This window comes from Suricata suricatta, chromosome 3 (genome assembly GCF_006229205.1).
Source record: "Suricata suricatta isolate VVHF042 chromosome 3, meerkat_22Aug2017_6uvM2_HiC, whole genome shotgun sequence".
NCBI classification, from domain to species: Eukaryota; Metazoa; Chordata; class Mammalia; order Carnivora; family Herpestidae; genus Suricata; species Suricata suricatta.
Window position 1 is genome coordinate 170,997,583 of NC_043702.1, and position 14,342 is coordinate 171,011,924.

Here is a 14,342-nt window from a genome sequence, read left to right on the forward strand (position 1 = left end):
GTGACGTCACGCCGGGGGCGGGGCGGGGGCGGGACTCGGGGAGGGCTCGCGGGTGGGCTGACGAGGGCCGCTGCCCGCGCCCTCCCCGGCGCTGCGGGACCCCGCTCTCGGCTTCAGTTCTTTCCCAGCGGGACACCCTCGTCCTCTGGTTCCCTTTCGGCGGCCTCGGAGGCTGGGACCCTGGGGAGCACAGAGTGAGTTAGGGTTTAGGCGTTCGGAGGGCCTCGGGCCTCTGATCCTCTTAGCTGGCTGACTTGTGTTTAGAAAAACCTCTCTCCTCCCCTTCTGGGTCAGGGGACCGCTAGCGAGGGACCGAAGGACGGCTCGGGCTCCTCCACACTGGGGGCGCCTGGGATAGGTAGGGATGCAGGCGGGAAGCAACACGGGGCCTCGTTCCCTTGACCTGGAGCCCGGATCTTCTCTCCCCGGGGTGATGCCCGGCTGTGTTCCTCTCACCTTTCCCGAATATACCGCCCTCCTGCCTTCCCCCCACCATGATGTAATTTCATTTTCTGGGGAGGAAAAGAGCAGCAGTGAGCTCAGCATGCAAATATAGACATCTTGCAAAGCCACACTTATCGCTGTCTCCTAGCTCTGCCTCTCTGCCCAGGCCCAGCACCCACCGGCTCTCAACTTCCTCTCCACCCCTAGGGACTTTCCTCCCCCAGATTCTCAGCGGGACTGAAAGAGGGAAGGAAGAAGTGGGGAAGCATCTGTCTGCACCCCATCTCTCCAGCCTGAGGGCTCTTGCCTCAACTCTGGCAGAGTCTGGTCCTGGGAAGGGGTCCGAGGCCCACCAGTGCCCGGGCCACCTCGGGGCACGCCCCCGGCCTCCCTCAGTTTTGGTCTGGCAGAGCCTGATCAGGCCTCCAGGAGCCCCTGCTTTTTTGGTCTACACTGCCCCGAAAGAGGCTCAGGCTCCTGCCGCTTTGGGTTTTCCCTTCTCTTTGCTCCGATGGCCGTCTCCCGGCACTACGCTTCCCTAGTAAGACGGCCTCTCATCTGCCCCTGAGGGTATCTCATTTACTCTGCGTTGTAGGACCAAAAATCATCTCACCGACCCGTTGTTAAGACTGAGAGAGACTCAGTGGTGTCTCTACAGTCAGGGACAGGCTCAGGCCTTCCCGGGGCAGCAGGCACAGGTGGGCGCTTGAAACCTAGACGCTACCAGTTCTCGGGGGGGGGGCCTCCCAGTGACCTGCACTGGATTGTAAGCTCCCTGTTAGTATCGCAGCAGCCCAGGGCCCACAGTGCGGATTAGACTAAGCGCGTCCTGGAGCACGTCCTGGGTTTGTCTGTGGAGGGGGATGCCTCAGTAACCCCGTGTCTCCTTCCGTACCCAGCGGTCCCCTAGTCTCTCAGCAGCGCCTTTCCACCTGACCCATGACAAGGACCACATCTGTGAGTGCCGGGCGTGGTCAGTAGCTTGGTCCCCCAACTCGACGTCTGACTCTCTTGCCTGTACAACAGCCTGGGCTGTGCTGGACAGAGTGCGGACCCCTCCCGGCAGGAGCCCCGGCAGCTCAGATCCAGGGGCACGAGGATCCCTAATGTATGAATCTCAATGTCTCCTCTCTATTCGGGGCCATCAGTCGGGGCCACGCTTCCACAATTCCACCTTGACTCTTCTGGTGGCCTCTGAGTGTGAGAGTTGGGCCCCTGCATCCCTTCCCCCTGCCCATCCCGCTGGGCACTGCCCTGTCTCCACCCTCTCCCCTCCCCCACCCATCCTCACGGCTACTACTTGAACGTCCGTCTCTGCTGTGTCCCTGGTGCCCCCCACATGACACACACATTCTGCCAGTGCTTTTCAGGTTTCCCTCTGACTGCACCGTCCCTTCCCGCACTCCTTGGCCCCGTCCAAGCCCACTCTCCATCGAAGGTCTAGAAAATGCTCACTCTTTGAAGCCATCAGAGACGCCTGTGACCTTTCTCTTCTGAGCCATCCTTTTCATTTGTTCCTTCTTTCAACAGACATGTGTTAAGGAGCATGTTTTGGGTGCCAGGCCCTGTGGGCATGGGAAAAGGGGCCCCCAGTCCAGTGGGGAAGACAGACATGTAAATAAAGATCTGAGGTGGAACCGGCTGAGAGCTGGAGTAGGAGCATCGAGAGGGCGCAGTGTGACCCCAGAGGAGGGAACCACAGGAGGGGCCGCCTCCGGGAAGGCCTCACCAGGGAGGTGTTAACTGGGCTCAGTCTTGACATTCAAATAAGGGCTGCAGGGAGGGCACAGCCAAGGAGCACCTAATCACTTAATTACTTATTGCTTTGTATTTGTCTTCCGTTGTTTAGTTGCTCAGCTCAACTTCCCAGGGAGGCTAATCAGCTCCCGAGCAGGGGCCGCCCGGCACTCTGTGTTCTCCGGGGCCTGCGAGCCGGGCTGGACAAACACCATGTGTTCGGGGTGGGGGGAAGCCTGTTGACTTGTTGCAGATAAATAATCCACTCTTCTCAGGGACGACTGAGGGGAGGGAGCCACCCCCCCCGCCCCGTTCTGTCACAGTGCCCTCACAAGGTACCCACACCTGACCCCCGCCCTGCGCCCCGTCCTCCGGCTGCGCTCCTCCCCCCGCGGGGGGAGGCCTCCCCAGCAGACGCCGGCCGATGCTGCCCCAGATCTTTTATTGAGGCCTCTCATTTGACCCAAATACATTAACAAGAGATGGCTGAGAGACAGCCCCAAACACAGGGCCCGCCCTTCCTCCTGGCCGGGGACAGGCGGGTCAGGAGGATGCAGGATTTGAGAGTGTGGGGAAGCGAGTGTGCGGGTGGCGGGAACCGAGGAGGACGGAGTCACAGGAAAGAGTGTACGCAGCTGTGGAAGAAACAGATAGTGGGCACGGGACGGAGTCCGCTGAGGGGACCCGGCTGGCGCGTGGGGTAAGAGGGGGTCCCGTCCTCGTGCGGTGAGGGTCCGGGGCTCAGCACTCAGCCGGCGGACCCCGGTGTGCCCCGAGGCAGAGGGTGACCTGGTGTCCCTGGCGGGGCCCAGGGAAGGGCAGGGGAGGCCGAAGGAGGTCACGAGGAGCAAGCAGGCGGGCTGGGACACAACGGCCACGACTAGTCGTCATCATCATCGTCATTGTCGTCCTCCTCCTCGTCGTCGTCCTCCGTGTTGATCTCGCCCTCCAGCACGTCCTCCAGCCAGTCCTCCAGCTCCTCGGCGGAAGGCAGGTCCTCCTCGTCATCCATCTCCATCCACACGCTGTCCGCCTGGGGCGAGGCACACACGGGGGACCCGGCTAAGCCCCACTCAGGCCCTCAGACCCGTCCGCCCGCGCACAGGGCTCCCTGCGGCCCTGCCTACATCCTCGGTCCCTTCCCTGCACCTGTCCTGGCCGCGGGAGCTGTCCAGGTGAAGGGCTGGGCTGGGCTGGTGATGGAGAAGGTGGCTGGGCAGGGAGACCTTCTCCCTCAGCCTAACACGCCTGTCCTGCCCTTGATGTGGGACACTGGTGGCTCCTCGTGGTCAGAGAGCAGAACCAGCAGCCTTCAGATCAAGGCTTTCCTAACCTGCTTTTCCAGCACCGTCTGCAGAAACCTCTCGGCTCTCAAGCCATAAAAAAAAAAAAAAGACCCACCTTTTCCAGAACCTGATTATTCACTTTCCTACCTCTGACCTTTAGCACTAACTTTTCCATCGGGCAGGGGCTGACTCCTCATAACGTCCGTGTGGGGGACTCCTACGGGTGTCAGGCTCCACTTTAAATGCCACTCCTGTGAAACCCCTCTCGGATTCTCTCCAGCAGAAGTAGCTTTGATTTCTGGGCCTCCCTAGCATTTTATGGGCCTCTTTGTGCTAGAGTTTATGAGATCCGGCCGCGTACTTAACAGAACACCTGTCTCCCCAGTCAGACTGACAATTGTATTAACTCAGTTCACCTCCGCACACACGTCTGAGGCACCTGCCACGAGGGAATGAGAAGATTCCTGTCCTCAAAGAGGTCGGGGTCGGCTGGGGGAGCAGACATAACACACAAAAGCCACAGAGAAGTCATGTTCTCAATGCCAAGTGGGCTTTGGGAGTGCCGGGGCGGGGAGGGGGGTGGGACTCCAAATGGGGGGAGGCCTGGACATCATGGAGATGACGGGACGTGACCCAGGCCCTGGGGATGCGAAGCCAGTTCCGGCAGGGGTGTGTTCAGGGCCCAAGCCTCTGCCCCCTCCCCCGCCAGCCATGAGCTGGGCTGCGTCTAGTTTCTCTGAGCAGGGCTCAATGCCCAGTCAGCAGAGCAGCGGAGGCTAGTGGGCCGGGAGGCAGAGTTGGGGCCCAGTGGGGCACGAGGGAGCAGACTCACATCAGTAACGTTGACGACGCCTATTTGTGGGGCTGACAGGTCGATGTCAAATGTCTTCTCCCAGTAGGGCACCAGCTGTGAAGAGACCACGTGTGGCAACTTAGCAGAGTCTGGGACACAGGAGTCCGGGAGGGTGAGTGCAAGGGTCAGGCCAGGGGTAGAGGAAGGTCCCTGTGAACCCGTGTGATGGGGGCAGGTCCTGCTGTAGGGCCTGAAGGGAAGGTGTGGCGGTAAGCAGCGACAGGTAAAAATCCCAAAGGGAAAGAAAGTATCAGGAGGGTCAGCTGAAGACTGGCTTTTCCTTTCCAAGGAAAACTGCCCAGGAAACCCCTGTTTCCTGATCCTGGATCCGCTACTGCGTGACCTTGTGACTTTGGGCAAGTCACTTCTCAATGACCCTCAGCTTCTATATCTCTACACTGAGGTCATTATCCCTTGTAATTGCAACGTTCCTCACATTTCCACTCATTCACTCTTTCAACAATAAGTACTAGGGGGGCGCCTGGGGCTCAGTCAGTTAAGTGTCGGGCTTCGCTCAGGACATGCATGATCTCTTGGTTCGTGGGTTCGAGCCCTGCATCGGGCTCTGTGCTGACAGCTCGGAGCCTGGAGCCTGCTTCAGAATCTGTGTCTCCCTCTCTCTCTGTCCGTCCCCTGCCCCTCTCAAAAATAAACATTGGGGCACCTGGGTGGCTCAGTCAGTTAAGGGTCTGACTTCAGCTCAGGTCATGATCTCACAGTTTGTGAGTTCGAGACCCCTGTCGTGTTCTGTGCTGACAGCTCAGAGCCTGGAGCCTGCTTCAGATTCTGTCTGCCCCTCCCCTGCTCACACTCTTCCTCTCTCAAAAATAAATAAAAATTGTCAAAAATAAAAAATAAATATTAAAACATTTTTAAAATATCTTTTAAAAAAAGCAAACAAAAAATGAGCACTAGGTGTTAGGAACCCAGCTGGGAGAAGTCAGCCCTGGGCACATGAGTTACCCGCCTGGCCTCTGCTCTGGGAATCGGGTGCTACGTTCTGTGCAATTTACTTCCCATCCTGCTTCTCGCGGCACCGTTCCTGGCCGCGGGGCCCTTGAGTCTGCACCAGACATAACCTCCCCAGGGCCTCAGGCCAGGAGATGGGGCCGGGACCCTGAAGGAAGGTCCCCTCAGAAAGGGCCGCTCTGGGGTAGTCCCTCACCAGTGGGAAGTCGTCGGGGTCGATCCAGATGATGCTAAGGTCAGGGTTGTCGGTGTTGTCTTGAGCCACGGCCTTGAGCGTCTCCAAGAACTCGTAGCCATCTTGCAGGGAACACAGGCAAGAAGTGTTCGGTTGGGCAGGAGGGAGGAGGACACAGAGGCGGCAGGTGTCTGGACGGCCCCCACCACCCGCCATTGTGTGTGGGTGCCCAGGAACGCCACCCGTGTCCCCCTCTCACCGGTGCCCCCCCCCCATCCAATCCTGCATGCCTCCCTCACCAGGGTCGGCTTCCTCTGCGAAGGCCACAATGTGAATTCCGTCCATATCGTCCTCCTGTTAGGGGGAGGGGGCTTAGCTGTACTCCCAAAGTTAGAGAGTCAGACACACCCTACGTCTTCCCTGAACCTGAGCTTTATGGAAATCCAGCTTCTGGATCAGGTACGTCCTTGTGGTGGTGGCCCTGTCCCAAGTGACACGGCTCGCTTCAGCTCTAGGGCCCCCACACCTCTGCTAGCAAACCCTTTAGCCCCAGATCTCGGGGCTCCTCTCCTGTTTTCTTTAACAGCTTTTGTGGGTCTCCCAATTCGTGACACGCTCTTCAGAGCAAAACCCTCCAAACTCTGCGAGGGCATTGACTTCCTGCCAGCAAGGGCGCGGGACACAATGGGGTGGGGGTGTTCCTAGGATTGAGTGCTCCCCCGGGGGCCCGGCCCCTCCAAGGGACACTCACCCAGGTTTCATACATGCTCTCGGGCTTCAGCTTCCTCAGGGTGGATCTAGAAGAGACAGTCACTACTCAGTGGGCAAGAAGGAGACTCGCCCAGACGGCCCTCGCGGCGGAGCCTGCCTCTGGGTCAAGCCTAGGGCACAGGCAGCATGTAGCCCAGAAGAAAGCCATCTGGCCAAATCTGAGCTCTGGGCACCAGGCCCAGATCAGATCACTGCCTGCTTCAGGCAGGTGGGAGAGCGGGGAGTGGGTCAGCGGACTGCAAGAGAGCCTTTGGGAGGACGGTAAGACCTGGGCATCTGGGCGTCCGCCTGTTCATTCAATACAGCCCAGAGTCTCAGAAGTTTTAGGCACCGGGCTGGGTGCTGTGTAGATAGGGCTGGGCGAAGCTGGGCCCGGCCTCGACGCAGGGGGCCAGGGTCTAGTGGGGAGAGTGAGCGTTGGTGGCGTTTACACTGATGCGTGGGTATTTCCAGTTGTGGGGTGCAGGCAGGGTGTCCCCGCCTCAGCACTGCTGACATTCGGGGCTGGACAATTCTGTTGTGGGGGGGCCGTCCTGGGGACCCTGGAGATGTCAGCAGGGCCGCCCTCCTCAGCTGAAAACAGCTCCCACATGGCCAGCTGGCCCTTGGAGGGCAGAATCCTCCCCAGCTGGCCAGTCCCCCCTCCATCCAGAACCACTGGGGCAGGGTAAGGGTCAGGATGGGTTAGGATCCCATTCTGACACGCAGTGCCTGAGGGAGTGTTTACCTGAGGTTGCTGAAAGGATTAGCTATAATAATAGAGAGAGAAAGCCCCCCGGGGGTGCCCGGCCGCCCACAGACCGTCCCCACCGGTCACAGTGAGCCGAACACGCTGCGCAGCCTCAGTGTGTAGGCTCTGGGCTGGGCATGGAATACCGCGGAACCTGGCCGGTGTGGGAGTGGGCACCAGCACCCAGCAGGGCGTTCGTCCCCCAGAGAGACCAGCTTCCTGGCTGGCTGAGACCCCCCCCCATCAGCCCACCTCGCAGAGGGCGGCTCTGGTCCCCGCTCCCCACCTCCTGTGCTCCTCCACGAAACTGACAATCTCCTCTTCGCTGTTGGGCTTGTCCGGGATGGTCACGGGCTCTTCCATGAAGGCCTCATAGAAATCGATCTCGTTCAGCTTCAGGGTCAGCTTCTTGGCCACCTAAGAGGGGAGGGGCGGGGGAGAGGAGCAGGGCACGTGGGTCACGGGGAGCAGATCTCAGGAAGGGAGTCAGACAGCCTGGGCCCCTGTCACTGCCACCGTGACCATGGACAAGCATCTTAACTGCTCCGGGCCTTGGCTGAACACTGGAGGGGTGGGTTGGAGAATCCAAAATCTTTGGGGTGCACATGCAAGAGGCCTGAGGTGGGGGTGGGGTGAGGAGGGTTCTGTGTAGGGAGGGACCGTAGGTTCTGGGAGAGAGGTCTGGAGGGCGGCTGTGGGGAGTGAGGGGCACCTGGCATGGGGACAGAGGAGGACCTTGCTGTCGAAGGTGGCGAAGAAGGGGATGTAGGGGTGAAACTCCTCCGCGGCGTCCTCGTAGGCCTTGTAGTCTGAGGGAATAACTCGGAGTCAGTCTCTGGGGGAACGAGGGTCTGCCGGGGACCCTTGTCCTGTCTGTTTCTCCCCAAGGCTCTTCTGGCCAAAGGGGTTCATTCTGAGATTCACCCCTCAAGTTCTCTGAGAGCAGCTGAACTTCAATGGGGAAGGTGGGCTGCTGGGGGTGCCCGTCTGGGAGCCCCCAGGGCAGGTGGCTCGGACAGAGGAGTTGGAGAGATGTGGAGACCGCAGGCCGAGCGGGGACTGGGGGAATGGGTAAAACGGGGGTCCAAGGAGGGACAGCGGGGTCTGGGAGTTACCCACGCTCTGAATCTTTGTTCTTGAAGTAGCCAATGAGCTTGATCTCGTCCTCAATGTTCTCAAACGCCTGCAGCTCGCGTTCACCCTCAATCAGTTCCACGGGGTCCTCCAGGACCTGGGGGTGCGGGGCCAGCGAGAGAGAGAGTGAGTTCGCTCCTCACAGGCAGGAGTGAGGAGAGGCCAGAGAGAGGCAGGGCTGAGCAGGACAAAGGGGCGGTTGGTCACCTGCGTGTGTGTGTGTGTGTGTGTGTGTGCATGGTGGGGACGGGTCTGAAGCCTCAGGGCAAGGCCGTTGGGTCAAGGGGACCCTCACATCGAGGAGAAACTCCACCAGGGTGTCCGCGGAGAACTCGCCGTCGTATTCGATGACTTCGTCTCCCTTGAACACGTAGATGCTGTCCTCTTCCGTGAGTCCTGGCAAATCAGAGCCAGAGCTGAGCCCCGCCACCAGGCCGCCCACAGGTCCAGGGCCCGCCCCAGTGCCCCTGGACCCCATGTCCTCCGCTCTCCCTCCCCCCGCCCCACTCCCCTCCCTCCAGACCCCGCAGTCCTGGGATCTGTGCCCGTGGCTCTCGCCTGGGCATCCCTCGGGGCCCCCAGGGGCTCTGCGGGAGAAAGTGGGATCAGCGGGGGTGTTAACGGACACAGGGGAGACAGGGAGTCTAGCAAGGCGTCTCCCCTCGTCTGGCTGCCGTAACTAGAGACAGATATTCCTTCACCTCCTCGGAGGACTCCGGCCGCTTGCTCCCGGTCCAGCCCTCTGACCGCTGCTATTACTGACCAGATGACTTCATCACTGACCGCCCTCCCTCCCCAGCGCCACCCAGAGCCCAGTTCGGGCCTGTGCTGCTCCCTGGTGGCCGGCGTATCACCCCGGGACCCGCTCTGGCCGCAGGGGTGTGACTGGGCCTTGCTGGTGGTGTTCCCTGATGGCCCCTTGCTCCCAGCACCTGGCCCTGATTTTTAGGTGAGTATAAAGGCCACTCTCACCTCTTTCTGTGATTTGAGCCTCAATCTTGATAAGGAGTAAAGGAGGTGCTAGAACCCTAGCGATAATCGTCCCGATTTCAGTCTTTTCTCCCTCTACCCCCTCCCTCGTTCTGAGGAGGCACTGTGGGGCCCTTGGCCTAGACAAGGGCTGCCCTCGAAGTCCCCGGCCTGGGCCTCCTCTCCCCGTCCCACACTCCGGACCTCCCGGTCCCATGCGCTGCCTCACCCCTGCAGATCCCTTACCTAGTTTCTTGGCCACTGCGGCATCCTTCTCGGAGTCCACCAGCCCGAAGCCAACGCCCTTGTCCTCCAGGACTTGAGCCGCTAACTGGAGGGAACGTAGGGTGAAAGTCAGTTCCGGGACCCTGTTCCCATCTCACGCTTCCCAGTGGGGTCCTTTGGGGTGCAGGGAATAGACCCGTTGCCCTTGGTGCTGCGCCGGGGCCAGCGTCTTTCCACGTGCCCTGCTAGCCGCCCCTCTGGTCCAGCATTGACTCCCAGACATCGATGGCTGGCGTAGGTGTGCTTCCGATACCCCCCTTCGAGGTGTGTACAGGGTCCTTCTCGGTTCCCGAAGGAGGCCCTCCATCCGATTTCAGGCCAAGCTCAGTGCGGGGTGACATTAGAAGTCTCGGAGTCACCCCCACCCGGGGCGAACTGTGGAGGGCAGGAGAGTGTGTGTGTGTGTGGGGGGGGGTCTGGTCGTGTCCTGAGGAGTGGGGAGAGCCAGAGAGTCCTGGTGGCCACCACTTGTCACCTTCAGAGGCAGACACTAGCAGGGACACAGGCGGGGTGCTCCTCCCCCTCTACCCCAGCCCTTCGCTGCTCCCACAGGATCCTGCCCCTCCAGGCCGGACCCCGAACCCTGTTGCCCCCTGCCGAGGGCCCGGTGTGCGGCTTTACCGCCCTGATGCTAACCGGCCCGGCGCCGGGTGCTCAGGAGGCCGGGGAGGGAGGCTGCAGGCAGGCGGCTGGTCAGAGACGCTGAGCACTCGGGATAAAAATACTCAGGGCGTTAGTCAGATGGCAAGTTCTAGCAGCCACAGGGACACACACACACACACACACACACACACACACACACACACTCGGGAGCCTGCGGTCCTAGTTCAGGCGGGCTGAGGCCAGGCCGTGCTGCCAGGCGAGGGCAGGGGCCTCAGAAGCTCGGCTAAGAAGACATCCTCGCCCAAGGATGGGGAGTGTGTGTGACCCCATGTCCCACCCGTCCCCAAACTCTGGTTCTGGAGTCCCCTTGGGGGTGAGAGGAACCCTCCCACGAGGAGAAGCCGGGGAAGGCGTTCTGCAAGAACTTTCCAATCAGGGCGTCCCGCCGGGCCCAGTCAGGGCAGGTGTGGAGACTTAGAGGGAGGGAGGGACTGAGGCCATGGTGGTCTCCACGGCCCTCTGGCCACGCAGCAGATGCTGTGCAAATAAGATGTGGACAGCATTTGTGGTTCAGGCCGAGTGGGTCTCCTTGGGGCGTGCGCTCCATGGTGTGTGCACAGGGACACGGTCTGGCTGGGAAACTAGATTGGGGGCCACAGCGCCCCACAGCGCAGCTCCTCCCCTCGCCTCTGAAGAGTGTCCCTTTCTCTTCTCAGCTCCCCTTCCAAGGACACGCCAGTCCCGGCCAATCCCAGAGCCACCGGCCTCCGGCAGTGGAGGCGAGGTCGCCGTGCAGCCCCTCCGTCCAATGATGGCCTGACTGGGATGGAATTTGGGTTCCAAGCCTCCCTTGTCGTGTGGCTCAGGCCACGCGCTCCTTGTGGCGGCGCCTGCACCGCCCCTCGCCCCCTGCATCCTCCTCAGGGGCTTCAGGGCTTGCAGGGAGGGGGCTGGGCATGCCCCGTGGGCCCGCGGAGCCCCCCACTCACCTCCAGGATCAGCTCTTCCATCTCAAACTGTCTCTGAGAGGCCTTGTCGTCCTCCGGGGGCTCGTGGTAGAGCAGCGCCAGCACCTCATACTTCTTGAACACGTTCTTGTAGTTCTTCGCGTTGACATTGACCACTCGGTCCACACCATCATATTCGGGGAAGTCCAGCCCGTCCTCCCCCTGCACTCCCAGCCTGGGGGCCCCCAGCACCAGCAGCACCAGCAGTGCCAGCCGCAGCCTGGGCACGGCTCCGGCCCCCATCCTGTCTGCGGCGCACATGGACGCAGTGGAGTCTGGGTCGGGTGGGGGTCTCCTGGTCCAGAAGAGGGTGGCCGGGGCAGGGAGGGGCCTTGGTGCTGATTCCCAAGTTAGGGGCTCACCGTGGGGGCGGGGTGGGGAAGGGCCCAGAGCAGTGGACAGAGGACACTGCTGGGTCCCAGACAAACTGCCGACAGAGCCAAGAGTGAAAGGGTCAGGAGGAGGGATAGAGGCAGGGGGCGGGGAGGGAACCGGAGCTGGCGGCCCTGAGGTTGGCCCCCCGCGGCCCCCACCTGGTCCCTTCTAAATCTGTCTCCCGGATTGGCAAGAGAGAGGATAGCCTTCTGAGGCCAGGGCAGCTCCATGAGGGCCGAGACCCTCCCACCTCCTAAGCCTCACCCCACCCCCCAGCTCCCAGAGCCCCTCCCCCACCCCTTCCCCACCGTCCTGGGCTCCTCAACACGGTCCCCAGCTGGCCTAGAGGCTCATCGCCATATTAAGAAAGGAAAAAAGTCTGAGCTAAAAATAAGACCAGATGAGTTGGAGGTAAATGATGCTGGCCTGGGGGAAGGGAGGTGCGGGGTAATTAGGGAGAGCCCAGGGAGGGCAAGGGTACAGGGTACTGAGAGAAACAGGGGTGGAGGGGAGGGATTCTGGGGCAGAGATTAAATTCATGGATACAGAACAAAAGGGGCACGAATGCTGGATCGCCTCCCGTCTGAAAACCTGGGAAACTCCTCTGCACGAGGTCTGTTTCCTCCATCCTGCAGAGGAGGGAGGAGGGGTCGTAAGAGCAAGCGCAGGGCTGTAGGAAGAGACCCCCTACACTTCCCTTTAGAGAGCCAGGACCAGGGATGAGGTCATTCTCTGAATAAAAATGGAGCCTCGTGCAGGACGGGCCACCTGGCTCGGGCCCAGCCCGTTTCCTGTGCTTTGCTTCACTCAACACTCTCAAGTCGGACACAAGGGAAGGACGGGGCGTGGGGCAAGGAGCGAGGGCTCGCATCCTCCCTGCAGAGGTGCGATGTTGGGGTGGGGGTCTCTCCACGAGGCAAGGAGGGGAGTCATTTTGCTCCCACTCTGCCCTGCCATCAGAGGGCTCTCCGGGGCATGGTGGGGAGGGAGGCTTCCCCGGGCTGGACGACTCTGCATTCTCACAAACAGGCTCAGGGGAAAGCGCTGGAGGAAAAGTTAACTGGGGAGAACCTGAGGAGGTGGGACCTCAACCCGAACCCCAGCCAAGGATGCTGGTCCATTCTGTGCGCCTGAGAGCTGGTGGGAGGAGCGACTCTAACGCCTGGCGCCCCAGCCTGGGGGCGAGCGCTGTGTAGGAGCTTGCTCTGGGCTCCTAGGAAGGAAGGACCCCCTTCTGGGCCCCGCCAGAGCTCTTACCAGGCACAGGTAAACTGAGGCACGAGGGAGCCCATGGAAGAGGCTGGGTAGAAGTCAGAAGCCCTCCACCCTCAGCCTGAGCTGGCTCTGACTTTGGAGAGGCAGGGTTTATTTCACCCTCAGGCAGGGGCATGAAATGATGTTAGAGGAGTAACCTTCCCCCCTCCGTGGCGTGGACCTTGCACAGCTAAGCAAGGAAGGCCACAGAAAATCTCAAGCATGTGGCAGGAGTGGGTCCAAGAGGGACAGCTGTCACTGGAGCAGGAGAAGCCAGAGCTAACCTGAGCAGGGCTGCTCGGAACTGAAGAGGCCTCGGAACGGTTCTCTTGGTCTCACAGGGGGGCCACCGACAGCCCCACCATCCACCCAGCCCCACAGCCGGGGAGGGGAGACCCAGGAGCCCTGGCCCTGTCCCCTGGGACGCTGACCTGTTGCCCCTCAAGGATATCAGATGGAGCGAAAAGGTGACCTTGGCCTTGCAGCTCCCGACCTTCTCCCAGCGCGCTCGGCGCTCCAGGCCCACCGAGTCCTTCCCGACAGCTGCGCCCCCCCCCTCCTGCCCCCTGCCGACTCTCCGTGTTGCTGTCCCTCCTTTCTGCTCCTCTGAGCCCCTGCTTTCGGGCCCTTGGACTTGTAAGCCTCAGCCGCTGGTATCGAATGACCCTGAGTTGGGGCCTCTGTATTTTTAACCCACCAGACACCCGAGGCTCCTGCTGCTGAAACCCGAGGAGGCGGCCCCTGCGTGCTCCCCGTCCTCCCTCAGTCCCCACACCCCGGTTCCTCCGTCCTCCAGGTCCGGTTCAGCCCCGTCAGCATCAGGGAAGGACCCTAGGCTGATACAGCCCTGTCCCCAGAGGACCTGGTGCTGGAGGGGGGAGGCAGATGGTGGAGAGACCCCTTAGGGGACGAGTGGCTGGCGACCCCTTACCACGGCTTTCTCTCTGCCAGCCCACGGCCTCTCGTGCTCTAGAACCATCCTTGGACTTTCCTCCCTCACTATCCTTTTTTTTTTTTGTCTTTGTATATTTTCGGCCCAGCCTACACTGAGGACTCGTCTGTCGGTGGTCAAGGGCACCGGGTTTGGACTCAGACAGACCCTGGTTTCCTCTAAGAGATGGGGCGGCTGATAAGAATCTGTTTGTTGTGTGAACTCATGGATGGGGCGTGTGTGGCCCTTGGCCCTCCCACTGCCCGGCACGTGTGGCGTCACGTACCACAAACACTTGTTTTTGGTGACACTCTACGATTTCCCCCAGCTCTCCTCAGCGTTTCCCTCAGCCCTGCAGGCTCTGAGGGCACAGCCCCTGAAGACGCGTGACAATGAGCTGACCTACAGGGTGAAGCCAGCAAGCGGGTGAAGGGGAGGGGCAGCCACCTCCAAGGGAGACCCTGCGAGCATCCAGGAGTAGTCTGCCGGAGACTAGGGTTTGGGGAATGTCTATCACCCAGTGCAGAGTCTGGGGTGCGAGGGGCAAGGGCGCCTCACCCAAAGGCTACAGGGATCCAGAATGGCGGGACAGCAGGGCGCAGAGGGCGGCCGTCAGCTCCTTCCCAGAGGAAGGCATTCACCCTCCCCGTGTGATGCTTCCCACATCTTGTCTGGACCTCAGGCTCTTCGTTGACTTAATAAGGTCTTTTCTATCACAGAAACTCCATGATGGTCCACCAGCCAGCCGGGATGTGGCTGCCGTGACCCCCTCTCTAGGCTGTGGCTCCGCTCTCTCTCCCTCTCCTGCACCTGACTCTC

General features: G+C 60.9%; 1 protein-coding gene across 1 annotated transcript; it reads right to left on the reverse strand.

Annotated features, from left to right (window-relative positions):
- Window positions 1-2,606: 2,606 nt before the first annotated feature.
- CASQ1 (calsequestrin 1) lies at window positions 2,607-11,379 on the reverse strand. The gene is made up of 11 exons (XM_029933198.1): window positions 10,946-11,379; window positions 9,315-9,399; window positions 8,395-8,495; window positions 8,085-8,196; window positions 7,701-7,774; window positions 7,252-7,382; window positions 6,216-6,261; window positions 5,764-5,818; window positions 5,486-5,586; window positions 4,300-4,374; window positions 2,607-3,214 (listed from the first exon to the last, which is right to left on the reverse strand). Exons 1-11 carry the CDS (start codon window positions 11,222-11,224, stop codon window positions 3,062-3,064), a joined length of 1,212 nt encoding a protein of 403 aa, XP_029789058.1. The 5' UTR covers window positions 11,225-11,379; the 3' UTR covers window positions 2,607-3,061.
- Window positions 11,380-14,342: the final 2,963 nt, after the last annotated feature.